The 13,956-nt window shown below is 39.8% G+C and overlaps 1 protein-coding gene across 4 annotated transcripts; it reads left to right on the top strand.

Annotated features, from left to right (window-relative positions):
• Window positions 1-7,062: 7,062 nt before the first annotated feature.
• VPS25 (vacuolar protein sorting 25 homolog) lies at window positions 7,063-13,691 on the top strand. Of its 4 annotated transcripts, none has more exons than XM_072111759.1 (7): window positions 7,063-7,185; window positions 7,977-8,206; window positions 9,381-9,526; window positions 10,952-11,005; window positions 11,944-12,032; window positions 12,547-12,622; window positions 13,176-13,691. In XM_072111759.1, the coding sequence occupies exons 2-7, from the start codon at window positions 8,160-8,162 to the stop codon at window positions 13,286-13,288; spliced, it is 525 nt and encodes a 174-aa protein (XP_071967860.1). In that variant the 5' UTR covers window positions 7,063-7,185; window positions 7,977-8,159; the 3' UTR covers window positions 13,289-13,691. The 4 variants fall into 4 exon arrangements, with proteins under 4 accessions (XP_071967860.1, XP_071967861.1, XP_071967862.1 ...); XM_072111760.1 differs by lacking the exon at window positions 7,063-7,185 and adding an exon at window positions 7,206-7,330; XM_072111761.1 differs by lacking the exon at window positions 7,063-7,185 and adding an exon at window positions 7,215-7,345.
• Window positions 13,692-13,956: the final 265 nt, after the last annotated feature.

Below are 13,956 nucleotides of genomic sequence, written 5' to 3' on the forward strand. Positions count from 1 at the left end.
TGCACTCAGACTGCCCCCATGTGCTGTGATATCTAACCAGAATCCCACTTCTACTCTTATGCAGGGCAGGGGAAGGGGTTGTGATGTGTTCAGTGAAGAGATCTCACACCCCAGTGCACTCCAGTGTTCCAAGTCCAGCTACAACCCTGGAGTATAAATCCATGTATTACAGTCCTGTTGCTACTAACAGCAAACACAAGGATATGGCTCAGGCCTTAGGCCCAGTTTTAGTATTTGCTCCAATTTTTAGTTATTAGCATCAGTTATTGAGAGCCAATAGCAGGAGCGGTCAAATACACAGAACAGGTGCAACTCTTTCCCGTGACAATATGAAGGTATAAGGAAAAGACTTGCTCCTGTTCTGTTTGTTTGACCACTCCTGGTTTAGGCTCAAAATAACTGATGCAAATAACCCTTTAAAATATTTTCTTTTATACTAAAACAAGAAATGAAGAGGACACACAGTGAGATTTCTAATGTCATTTTTATTATTCTCTATTTTTAAAGTCATTGATCCAGAAGAAGGCAAAAAACCTGGACACAGTTTTCAGTCTCAGGCAAAAATTCCTTCTTGACCCCGGGAAAAGTCGATCGGTTTTGAATCCCTGGATCACGACTATAATATAACAATTATAATTACTATTAAATTACTAAAACTATTACACTATTATTACTGCTCTATATTGTTCTAGATTTATCTTATAATTTTATAATAAATCCCTAAACCTAAACATTTTGATCCAGAAGAAGGCAAAAAACCTGGACACAATCTTGTGCCGCAGGGAAAAATTCCTTCTTGATCCCTGGAAACGGCGATTGGTTCTGAAACCCTGGATCAAATGTATTATAATTACTCATGTAACTATATTATAATAGTCTCTCCCTATTATACATATTTGGGGGGGGGGGGATTTATTACGACTTTTACACCTGAATACCAGTGTACAAGCCGTGACTTAGCAGAGCCCGGAACTATAGATAATGCCCCTCCTCGTCCAATGGGGCGGTGCGGAGTGGGTCCGCGCCAGATACAGGCGCAGGATATATGGGTTATTACTATCCTATTTTTATGTAATTAATCCTATTAAACTATTTGTATTATGATGCTATAACTAAATAACTACTATTATTATCACTATATTATTACTATGGTTGTTTTATTACTATATTTTTCTTGCTTTCACAACTATAATATTCTATTACTACTACTACTATTTTATTATTACTATAATATTCCTACTATTATGACTATTTTATTATTACCAATATATATAATATTACTATGACTAAATAATTATTATTCTTACTATGGTATTTTTTGCTACTATACTTATACTTATTTTTTTCTCTTTTTTTTTTTTTTTTTACTACTATTATATTCCTAATTTATTATTACTGTACTATATTACTACAATCATTGTGACTGCATTATAATTAAATTTTATTGCTACAATATAACTACTATTATTATGCCTATTTTATTATTAATATATAATATAATAGTCATAATAATACTAATAATAAAATAGTAATAATAAAATAGGCATAATAATAGTAGTAATAGTATAGTCATAGGAATTTTAATAATATTGTTATATACATATATATATAATTAATATTACTATGACTATACTATTACTACTATTATTATGCCCATTTTTTAATGACTATTATGACTATGACTAGTCATAGTAATATTAATAATAATATAGGCATGATAACAGTAGTAATAGTAAAGTATAGTCATAGTAATATTAATAATAAATATTAATACATATTAAGCACACGTATTAATTCTAATTAATAAATAATATTAATAAAATTAATTATTTATTACTAATAGTAGCAATAGTATAGTATAGTCATAGTAATAATAATTACCATTAATATTTATTATAACTATTACTATGACTATACTTAATAATTAATTCATAATAAATTAATAATTAATTAATAATAAGGATTTGTTATATGTAACAATTATTTATTAATTATTTAATATTAATAATTAATCATAAATAATAATATACTTAATAATAATAAATCATTAATAAATAATAATATTAATTAAAATGTATTATTTATTCTTAATAGTAGTAATAGTATAGTCATAGTAATAATAATAATAATATTTATTTATTATTAATATATATTAATATTTATTATTAATATTACTATGACTATATTATTATTATTACTATGGGTTTTTCTACTACTATATTTTTTATTTTTTTTCTTACTTCTATAATATTACTATTTTCTAATTACTATATTACTACTCTTGCTGTGACTGCATTATAATAAAATTCTATTACTATAATATTACTATTATTATGCCTATTTTATTATCACTAATAGTTTTTCATTTATTTAACTAAACTATTACTATTATTAATATATTATTAATACTTCATTATTACTATAATATTACTATTATTATTACTACTAATTTTTGTACTCCATAAATACTATTATTAAACTATATTATTAATACTTTATTAATACTCTATTATTATTATTATTATTACTATATCACTATGACTCTATTATTATATAATTACCAATAATCCTCCAGCAGCCATCTTGCACTGATGAAACATTGGCTGCCTGGGAGCAGGATCTTCAGCCAGGATCTTCTCTGGTGGCTGAGTAGAAATTGGCAGGTGCTGTGCTGCCTCATCCTGCGTCTTCTTGGGGGCTCTGCTTCCTCTTCAGAGTCTTCCTCCCTTTTCCTCTTCTTCACCTGTAGTTTGATGAAGCATGGCCGCTCTTCTTCCTCATCGGAGTCAGCACAGAGCTCTCTGACCATGGCCGCTCTAAGTAACAGAGTCCTGTCCATGGCTCTTGCTCTAGGAGGTTCTTCTTCTTTTCGGAGGAATTGCTGCTGGGATGCAGGGTTGGTCGGCATCAGGCGCTCCATCTTGAACAGGGGAGATGGAAGGAGTCCAGCGCAGAAGGCCAGCCGTCTCAGAAGCTCTTCCGGAGGGATGCTGGCGTAGACTGAAGAGGAAGAACAACAATATCAATTATTATTCCGTAACATCTCCATAGAAGAGGTCTTAGATATTAGATTGATGGGGTCTTACACCCAGCACCCCCACAGATCAGCGGATATACAGAGAAGGGAACAGGAAGAAGACAGCGCCGTTCTCTATGTAGTGCTCAGACCAGCCAAACTGCAGTGACACTGCTCAGCCACTACACAGAGAATGGCGCTGTCTGCTTTCTGTTTATCAGCTGATCTGTGGAGGAGATGGGTGTTCACTCCCCACCAACCTGATATTCATGATTTTAGCAAAGTCCCTGCCCGTCTACTTACAGGATCCACAGTCGGGGGAATATCCAGTGTCCATTTTCTTTCTTCTCTCGTCGTCTCCAAAAACAAAATAAAAGTCCTGTTACTATTGGGTTCGGTAAATGTGAGATGTTTCCCCTTGTCCTGTATAGTGACCCCTGCGGCTGATATTGGGGCAGAGGACTAGACTCGTCTATCAGCGGCCGCCATGAAATAACACAACACAGGGGAAACTGACATAACGGCAGTGACATGCACAGCACTGGTCACTGGGGGGCGCTGATAGACAGGTCTGGTCTACTGCCCCTGTCATTTTGGGGATTTTACTATATACAGGGGTTGGGGTTCCCAGTAGGCCCTGAACCTGCCATAACTATACATGATTGAGTATTTTGGGGGCCTATGGATAAAGTGGGGTCCCCTATAACTCCCCACCTATAATACATTACCCATCCGCCACTGACCTGTAACAGTCTGAAGATAACGGATTTTTTTTCCTGGTTCAAAACTAAACAGTGCAATCCTATTGGCTGTTCATTCATACTGTTGCTATGGTGACAGATGCAGCTGACAAGACACTATTTTCAGTAGAGATGATTATAATAACTTTCCTTTTATATTATCTAAACTATAATGGGAAATAAAAAGCATCTGCTGGGTGATGTTTAGGTTTCTCTAGATATGAATATACTCCGTGCTGCAGCAGCCAGTCCTGCCAGTCTCTTCTTACATGTATATGGCGGCTGATTACTAGAGACATTTGCTGGCTCCAGCATCATGTTATATCCCTGGCATCAGGCCTCTCATCACCGAGCCTCAATGTTATACACCTCTCAACTTTTGGGCAGGAGAAAGAGGGACAAAAAGTCCCTCCCTTTTTCCTTAAATCACCTAGAAACATAAGGCCACAGGAGGAGGCTGGAGGACGGGAGACCACAATATAAGGGGGATAGAGAACGGGCCATATGAGGAGGAGTGGGGGTAGCAGTACAGATAGTATTATAAGTTTAGGGAGATAAATAAAAGTGGAAACTAGGTGTAGTTGGCTTAGAGTTAGTGGTCACATTTAGGTTCCCAGTGGTCATACCTCCCAACTTTTGGGTAGGAGAAAGAGGGACAAAAGCCCCTCCCCGTATTTTCTAAAACACGCCCATTGCCCCATCCGAAAGCATACCATAATATTGACCGTAATGGCCCCCTCATAGTAAAACAAACTTTACTGTGGACAACATCCCCCCCCCCCCCATGGACCAGTATAATACTCCCTAATGTAACTCTGATACATATAAACATTAAACCCCTTTTAAATTTTATCCTCCTTTAATACTATATACTGTAATGGAGGATAAAATTTAAGAGGGGTTTTATGTTTATATGTAGCAGAGTTACATTAGGGAGTATTATACTGGTCCATGGGGGGGGTTGTCCACAGTAAGGGGGTGTTTTACTTTGAGGGGGCCATTACGGTCAATATTAAAGTATGCTTTCGGATGGGGCAATGGGCGTGTTTTAGAAAATACGGGGAGGGCTTTTGTCCCTCTTTCTCCTACCCAAAAGTTGGGAGGTATGCAAGTGACGTATGTGCTCGGCAGGGCTGTGGGAAGAGATGCAATACTCTGCATCTCTTACCCATAGCCATCCATTGCCTCCGCTGAGAGCATACGTCGCTCAGGCAGAAGCTGCAGGATGAAAACATTTAGCTAGATACTCCTTTTCATTCTGCATTTTTTTGACGTACAGGAGGTATAGTGGCCAGACAGAGGCTACAACTATGCCTCTGTCAAGTCAATGTATACGCTAAACCTATGTATCCTGTGCTCTCATCCTGTACATAATGTATTGGCAGGACACGGACATGGAGAATGAGCTCTAAGGTTACATTCACATGAACGTGTGCCCACCATACTGTAGCATGGCGGGCACACAACAGCGCCTGAGAGAGGAGGAGGGGGTGAGTGCTTCTCACCCCCCCCCCCCCTCCTCGTCATAGCGATGTACGGCGCATGGCGCTGTATTCCGGGTAAAAGTAGGACTTGTGCTGCACTGTACCCCCATTATTTTATATGTAACACAGCACCCCATCATTAATGAAAGAAGCAGAGCAGCAGCCCCTCAGCAATCCAAATGTAGTCAGCAGTGCCCCAAGTAATTAATATGTAACATAACAGTCCCTCTTACTAGTTAATTTACTATTAATATACTGTCCAGGAGCCCATACCCCCAAAATATACTGCCTAGAAAGCTATTCCACCCCCTCCCCTTATAATTTACTGTCCAGGAGTGCCTCCCCACCCCTATAATATAATATCCAGGCGTGCCCCACAGTGCCTCCCCTTATAATATACTGTCCAGTGGTGCCCCCTAGAGTCTCCCCCTTATAATATACTGTCCAGGAGCCATTTAAAAAATAAACTTAATATTTACCTCCATGCTCTGTCACTGCCCTGTGTCTTCATGTCTTCACCGAAGTATCAGGCAGAGACACTGTATGATGCGGCAGGTTGATGATGTCATTACGGCATCGCTGAGCCATATGGTGAACACAAGCAGATTACGGGGACGTGTCTCTGCCTTTGTCGCTGAATTAATTCTATGTGTGTCTTAATGAGATGCAGGCCTTGGGGCTGGATTCAGTCGCACACCCTGTGACCACGATTGTTATGCCATCTTGTTACAAGATGGATTTACACCATTGCAGGGTGGACTGCTATGGTTACAAGGTGGATTTACACTTTAAATACTGTTACCCCTGGGGTTTAATAAGGTTTTAAGTTTTGACTTATTCTTAGAAAACAAATAGTTGCTATTTCTGGTATGTGCTTTCTTGTGTTATGCTTTCATCTATTTTATCATAGTATGTTCATGTTTTTATTGTTCTTCCTTATGGCTGAAGTTTATTTCGAATGGTTTTTATCTCTTTTAATTTACTTTTTCTGTTTTTCAGATGTAAGTGCTGTTCCAGGAACATGTGCAATCTATCACACTAACTTATGTACTGGATACTTTTTGCATCTTACTGTTAGTGATGTGTCGTTCGCGAACAAGCCGGCACAAAGAGCCGGCTCTTGTTTGTGAACGACGGGAGCAGGGAGCTGATTAACCCTACCCCTAACCGTCTCACCACGCCCCCTTTAACCTGATACAATCGGGTTAAAAGTGGAGTGGTGTGGGGTGACTGACTGGCCTGATGCTCCCTATTATATATTTAATAGGGAGCCATTCAGGAGCCAGAAGAGCTGGCTCTTCTTAGTGAGTGGAGCTAATGAGCCAGTTCACTAAGAAGAGCCGGAATTCCCATCAATACTAACTGTAATTTTATTATATGCACTTTGCGGATGTTTACAATCTTGTACTATTGCATTTTGACCAGCTAGTGTCATTTTTTACTGTCTATATATTTCATATTTGTATATATGCATTTTACCATGAAACCAGTTTTTATGTATTATTTTAGTATAATGAATGATTCACTCCTTTGTCATGGGTGTACACTGTTTTTTTGTGTGTCACATGCACTTTTTACTTTATTGCACTAGGTGGCACTATAGCACTTGTCTATGTATTTCTTACACGTCTCGCAGCCCATACATTGATATTGTGATGCATATTATTTAACAAGGTGCTTATTCTTTGTTATTTTATTTTGTGGTGCACCATTTTCCTTCTGTGCCAGCTGTATAGTTCCTCCCGTTCACCTTAGCAATTCTGCGCTCAACTTTTTCATTAATTGTATAGCGTTGCCAGTCTCTAAGATGGCGCTGAGTTGTGCTGGTCCTAACTGCACATGTGCAGTCTTGGTCACTTCCGGTGGGCGGACATTCTGGTTGTGACAGGGTTCCTGGTGGCTGAGGTCACTTCCGGGTTTGGCTGATACTTGTACTTTTAGCCAGGTGAGAAGTAGTGAGGTTACCTGGTAGGTCATTTCTCTATAGGGGGCGATGCTGAGGAATATGTAACTCCCAGCAGCCCCTCTAGAGTGCACCCCTGACAAAACAAGGAGAGACACATCTCGGGTGGTGTCCACCTCTGGTCTGTGTATGTGCTGTGTGTGTATGTGTCCTCTGTTATTCCTCTGGGTAACGTGCAATACTTGTCCTGAGGACTGTACCTCTATACAGGTTACTGTGACTTATTTATTATGTATATTTAGTTATTTTACTATTGGTGAACCTTTTGTGTGTGTTGTCTTTTTAACAAAGTTGGTTTAAATTGATAAATTAAAGGGGTTTTCCCAGTTTTCTGCGGGTTTTTCTCAGGATAGGGCCTAACTTGCTGATCAGTGGGGGTGTCCGTGCTGAGACCCCTGTAGATCACGAAAAAGAAGGGTCCCGGACCCCTTTTCACTCCATCAGACTAACGGAGCAGACGAAGCATGACGGTTCTGCTACATTAATCTCTATGGGGCTGAGGGAGATCGGTGGCAGCAGCACTCGGTAATTTGTCAGCTCCATAGAGATTAGAATGGTCATGCACGGTCGTCTGCTCCATTAGTCTGAGGAGCAGCGAGGTATCGGTTGGACCCCTCGTTCTCGCAATTGGTGGGCGTCTCAGCACTGAGACCCCCACTGATCAGCAAGTTGGGCCCTATCTCATTGATACAGCCTAAATTGCCTTTGTGGAAAAACACCTCTAAGTGTCATCTTGTGCTTCATATATTTCAGTCATTGTTTCCCTTTATTAGGTTTGATCCCTGTTGAGAAGCCAACTAGCCGTTTCCGCCTGCCTCCAAAGCCCTCCCGCCCCTCAGTCACTCTCTACCAATGAGCTTGCAGCACCGGATCGCTTCGCAAGTGGGAACCAGGAACCATCCAACCCCTGCGTCTCCTGTCCCTGGCCGGAAGAGATTTTAGGGCACGCCGCCAAGATGGGGTTTGAGTGGCCTTGGCAGTACAACTTTCCCCCGTTTTACACGTGAGTGACCCTTGTCTTATAATTGGGGGGGATTGTAGAGCATGATGCGGGGGAAGAACCCCGTGCAAGAGAGGTGCTTTTCTTATTGGTTCTGGTAGAATCAAGGTAGTGGGGATGTTTAACACTTTCACTGCTGGGTGAACTTACTGTGACTTTTCTTTAGGATGCTTCTGTCTTCATTACGAATTCGGATTTAAAGGCAAAGTCTTTGCTTTGATGTTAAAGGGGTTTTAAAATAATAAACAGTCCTGCCCACAGGACAGGACAAGTGTCTCAGTAGTGAGGGTCTGGATTCTTAGAGCCACAGCAATCACAAGAACCCCAGTCCCCCCCCCCCCTGAAACTTGTTTGTATCATATATATGGATCCATACAAAACAGGTGATTTGGGAACTCCCTGGTTTTACAGTAGTTGGACCCCTGGATCACCTATTTTGTGTCTTGTGGGAGAACCCTTTTAATATGTGGAATCCGAATCCGAATCTTGTGTCACGCTGGTACTTTTGGTCTTTGGCGCTTTGAGATGTCCTGTGTTCTAAAGATCTGTTCACTTTCTCTTCCTCTTAGGCTTCAGTGATACAGTTTCTATATTTTGCCAGCTTTGTCCCTACAGGGTTTTCCTGGAAAACCCCTTAAAAGAGCATGGGAGTTGATCCATGACTATGCCAACTGATCATGGAACATTAAACTGAGAGCACAAGTTATATAATCAAAATGGAACCAGCTTTGTTACAGTAATCTCTTGTATAGAGAATGAACCTACTGAATGCTAAAGAGCGAGTACAGACTTTATAACACCATCTTTATAAGGTCCCATCCGGTTAGATGCCATGGTCTGTGTGTCAGCTGTATTTCCATTTCTACTGGACTCGGCGCCAATAGTGATACTGCGAGTTCCTGAAATTCTATGGGCCCCGAACACGCACACAACACTATGTATGTAACCAGTAAGGCTGTCTGCACACACAGTGTATTAGCTGTGAAGTTTTCGTACAGTGCAGTTGATGCAGTAGCATTGTAGGGTATGGGAATTCCATAGACACAATGTAGGAAAATAATCTGCCTTTCCACTGCGGAGTATTCATCCACAGGAATTCGATAGTTGAACCTCTTTAATACCTCTCATGTCTCCTTCCTTTTTTACATTTTTTTTCCCCCCTGCATTATCTTTGCAGGTTACAGCCTAATGTTGATACCCGTCAGAAGCAGCTATCAGCATGGAGTTCCCTAGTCTTGTCTTATTGCCGCCATAACAAGCTGTATGCTATGAATGTCATGGAAATCCAGGAGAGTCCCTTGTTCAACAATAAGAAAATACAAAGTATCCTTAACTTTGCTCTATCGTACAGTATCTTTTTATGACCGGAATTTAGATTAGAGCGTAAAGTTTTATATTAATGCAAATCCACTGAACACTGCACAGTGCACATACAGGAGGTATATGGTGACCGCCTGGCAGCTTCCATCACATGGAGGAGCAGGGAACATGTAAAAAGTGGTTAAAATTATTACTAAAACAGTTACACGAAGTCTATAGCCTGTGCTTTGGGAGCGTTAAAAGTTTCTCTGCACGGAGCTGATACTGCCGATGACAAGGTGAGGGATGGGAGGAGCATGGGGTAAAGAGAAAGCCAGAGCCACAGACTGGGATGGAGGAAATGATAGGGAACAGGGGAGATCTTGTACCTCACTATTCTCTGCAGGAGACATCTGTATCCACAGTCTTGAACACATCCAGCTCTGCTACATACACAGAGAGAGCTTTGTCACATGACCTCCTCCCCTGTGAGCAGGGAGTAGCAGCCCCTTCCCTTCTGTAAGACCGTACAGTTGTTTACAGGATAGACTCCAGGATTTGTTGGCAGAGGAATTGAGCACTGAGGTAATCTGAGGAGGATGGCAAAGAAACTGCTGCATGTAGGTAACCAAGATAATAGTCAAAATTGTTTTACATCCCAAGAGCTATTGATTTATGGGGGGGGGGGACGTAACAGTTGTGCCTCTAAAGAAAATCTATCATCAAAATTAGGCAAGATAAACCAGGGACACTTACTCACAGATCCCAGCACTGTGACTGTGGTAATTTTCTTATATTTGTTATCCATGGCCTCCTACCTTCTAAAATCAACTTTTTAAATTATGCTTACGAGTCAGAAGGGCTCTGGGGGTCTGTTACACTGTGCCAGAGCATGACTGCCCCTCCCACTGTGTACCAAAACTTCCTCTGCTGCCATGGGATTACACCAGGTAAAGGCGGAGGGTGATACAGTGTGTGAAACTGCAGCACAGAGGGGCTTTGGTAACACAACCAGGAGCCTTCATGGCATAATTTTAAAAGTTGTTTGTGAAAGAAAGGAGACAATAGATAGCAAATATAAGATTATTAGCGTCACAGTGCCAGGATCTTTAAAGGAAATCTGCCAGCACCTTCCTGTAATATAAAGGACAGTCTCTTACTTGCTGCTCTTGGCCCCCTTGTTCTGTTCATAATTCCTTTTGATGGTCCAGTTTTTGTAAAAATTAACTTGCTTTATATTACAGAAATATGCTGTATAGATAAACTGTATTATTCTGTAACTGATTAGATTCTTTCCTGTCACAGATTTATAGTATAGAAGTTGAAATTACAGACTTTTTCTTATTTTGAAGTAGATACGAGAGAGGGGGACAGAATAGTTTTTGCTGTATCCAGCAATCTCCGCCACTTTATTACGCAGTTATTTCACCTTTCCTTGACATTATCCAGGAAAGTTGTCCTTGGAGTCTGTGCAGGTGGTTTTAGAGGAACTCAGGAAAAAAGGTACTCTTTTTTTTTTTTTTTTTAACCTGTTTCAAAATAAAAATTTAATGCTTAAAAGGAAATCTACCTTCAAAATTAAACATGATAAACCCGGGACACTTGTTCATAGATCCAGGCACTGTGACCATTCGTTGTCCACGGCCTCCCTTCCTTCTAAAATCAAATCTTCAAATTATTCTAATAAGCCCGAAAGGCTTTGGGGCATTACAAAAGCCCCCCCCCCTCCATGTTATAGCTTCAAAGGCCTGTACAGGAGCAACCTGTAGATTGCAGAGGGCAGGGTAAGTGCCAAGGGAGCCTGGGGAGAGGGTGAGACATGCTCCTGTACAGTGTATCAGCCAGTATACCTACAGCACTGAGGTCCTCTGGTAACACACCCAAGAGTCTTTCGACTCATTTAAATATTTTTAAAAGTTTGATTTTAGAAGGAAGGAGGCCATGGAAAAGAAATATAAGATTGGTACAGTTGGTGCCTCGATCTACTAGTAATTGCCCCTGGATTATCATACGTGATTTTGATGGAAAATGAAATGCTTTCTTAAATGCACTTTTCGTTAATTGATACAACCTTTTTAGTGTTTAAATTCTTACCATTTTGCTGGTGTAAAGACTGATTACCCCTTTACACAGCTGTTCTTCTGCTGCTTATGACATTGATTTAATAGGCAACTTGTGTGTTAGTGTGTGTGTTAGTGTGTGTTATAGGTGTTTTTTTTTCACTGTTTTGGGAACTGGACTTAAAGCATGATATATTTGTGTATATGTACATATATTTATTGTTGCTGTGAGGGAAGTCGAAAAGTAAGAGCAGGTTGGGTGAAAGCTGCATTGGAGTTTTCTGCCTGAAACACACTAGTGCATATAAACCTATATAAATAAGGACCCGTCGTTTCTCTTGTCCAGTTCCCTGTATGACTTGCCATATCTATTAACCGTAGGTAACTTGGAATGGTTGGATAAAAACAAAACCAGATTCCTTATAATGTGGAGAAGACCAGATGAGTGGGGGAAAGTAATATACCAATGGGTAAGTAGATCAAGCTGATTTTTGGCTCATTCTCCAGGCTGCGATGGTCAGCAGTAAAGTGTCTGTAATGAAGCTCTATTGATCCATGTTTACATGACAGCAGTAGGACAATTTTTTTTTTTTTTTTTTTTTTGTCAAGGGCTACATTTAATAATTATACCAGTTCCAACTTGCATACAAATTCAACTTAAATACAAACTGCCTGTGTGTATGTATTTATACATGTGTGTGTTAATTTTAGCATTTCTAATTCCCTAATACATATAGATGATCAGTAGTCCGTGAAAAAATGTGAAGCTAATTCTTTTTGTTTTCATTGACAACATGGGATCGGTGTGAAATAGCCCATTGAAAAGAATGTGTCAGTACCTCATGGGCCTTTTTTTCTCATCCTGATGGTTGGAGCCCTAAAATAAAATGGTTTGTTTATGTGCAATGTGTCATTTTTTATTGTATATCATTTACACTGTTTTAAAGCTGCCACGTATATAATTTTTTTCCTCTCTTCTCTAAGGTTTCTAAGAACGGAATGACCAATTCTGTGTTCACCCTCTATGAGCTGATGAATGGAGATGACACAGAAGGGGAAGGTAAGAAAATGCCAGCTGGATATTCTATGTTCCATTTCTTTTTTGATGTTACATCTGCTTTGTAACCTTCAACTGTAAACTTATGGATATATATCAGAGAAATGCCTTAACAACTATTGTAAAATCTTCTACTGGGCTGGATTAAGGTAGGTGGAGGCTCCTGGGCACAAAATCCGAATGTAGTCCAGACAGTGGTGCACATTACTATTCTAAATTATTATTAATATTCTAAACTTTCTCCCACTTGCATGTTAGCCTCTCCCCTGGTGCAGTGGCAGCAGTGAGCTTACTATCATACATTGCTGGTACAGGGATAGAGCTGTCAATCACTTTATGTGGGCGGGGTCCTCAGGACTCTTAGTGTGTCTTCAAGGAGTCCTGCCAGGAAGCCTCTGGTACATTTGCTTGGTGCAGCTTCAGGGTATTGGGTCCTCACTGGTCACATACTGACTACCCACCCAGTAGGTAGATAACTAGAAAGACCCTAGGATTTAATGGTAAGCTTCTTCCATTATTCCTATGATTGTTGAAGCTAATGTTGATTGTTTTCCAGAATTCCATGGATTGGATGAAGCCATGCTCCTCAGGTCATTGGAAGCCTTACAGATGGAACACAAAGCGGAGATAATCACACTAAATGACAGCCGGGGTGTGAAATTCTTTTAATGATCCTGATCCCAGTCCTGTCTGACTGTTGAGAGGACCTAGAACTATTTTATACAGGGGGGCATATTGTACTCTCCTGCCATCTGCTGGACATTTGTGTATACTACAAGGTGGAAGGTGTAACGGTGGTAAAACACTGGATGTTTCCACTAACAGATGAGATCCTATTTTTACTCTCAGTATGTGTGTATATAGCAGTGGTCTGATAACACTCCTATCAAGTCCGAGGGACGACGGAAGCTTCATGGTAATGGGTAATAAATATTTGCCAAAATATCTGTCCCTGGTTATTTTAGTATTGCTGTAAGATTGACTATGTTACGATGCATATATTACATTTATAGATATTTTGGCAAGATTATAAACTCTGTATGTACAGAATAAAGGGGATCCAACCAGTCAATTTGGTGTGATTTATTGTGTAATAAGGAGGTGATCGTAGAGTGAGAACTCCCGGTATCTATAAAATTGAAGCTGTTAGTGTTTTTACCATATTTTGGTAAAAGTTTATTACATTTTACTACTTAAATCTGAAAAATGACAAAATAATCTTTTTTCACATTTGTCTGCTAATTCTATATGGAATAACTGTAATTAATAAAACTAGCCTATCAAGTTAAAGTCCCACATCATGCAAATAACAGGCTTGCAGTGCTCCTTCCTGCTAG

This window comes from Engystomops pustulosus, chromosome 6 (genome assembly GCF_040894005.1).
Source record: "Engystomops pustulosus chromosome 6, aEngPut4.maternal, whole genome shotgun sequence".
Classification (NCBI taxonomy): domain Eukaryota; kingdom Metazoa; phylum Chordata; class Amphibia; order Anura; family Leptodactylidae; genus Engystomops; species Engystomops pustulosus.

Excerpts from the sequence above, each read along its gene's own strand:
- VPS25 (XM_072111759.1), top strand. The coding sequence starts at position 8,160 with ATGGGGTTTGAGTGGCCTTGGCAGTACAACTTTCCCCCGTTTTACAC. Across the intron at positions 8,207-9,380 it reads AACTTTCCCCCGTTTTACAC|GTTACAGCCTAATGTTGATA; the intron begins GTGAGTGACCCT and ends TTATCTTTGCAG. Across the intron at positions 12,033-12,546 it reads GGAAAGTAATATACCAATGG|GTTTCTAAGAACGGAATGAC; the intron begins GTAAGTAGATCA and ends CTCTTCTCTAAG.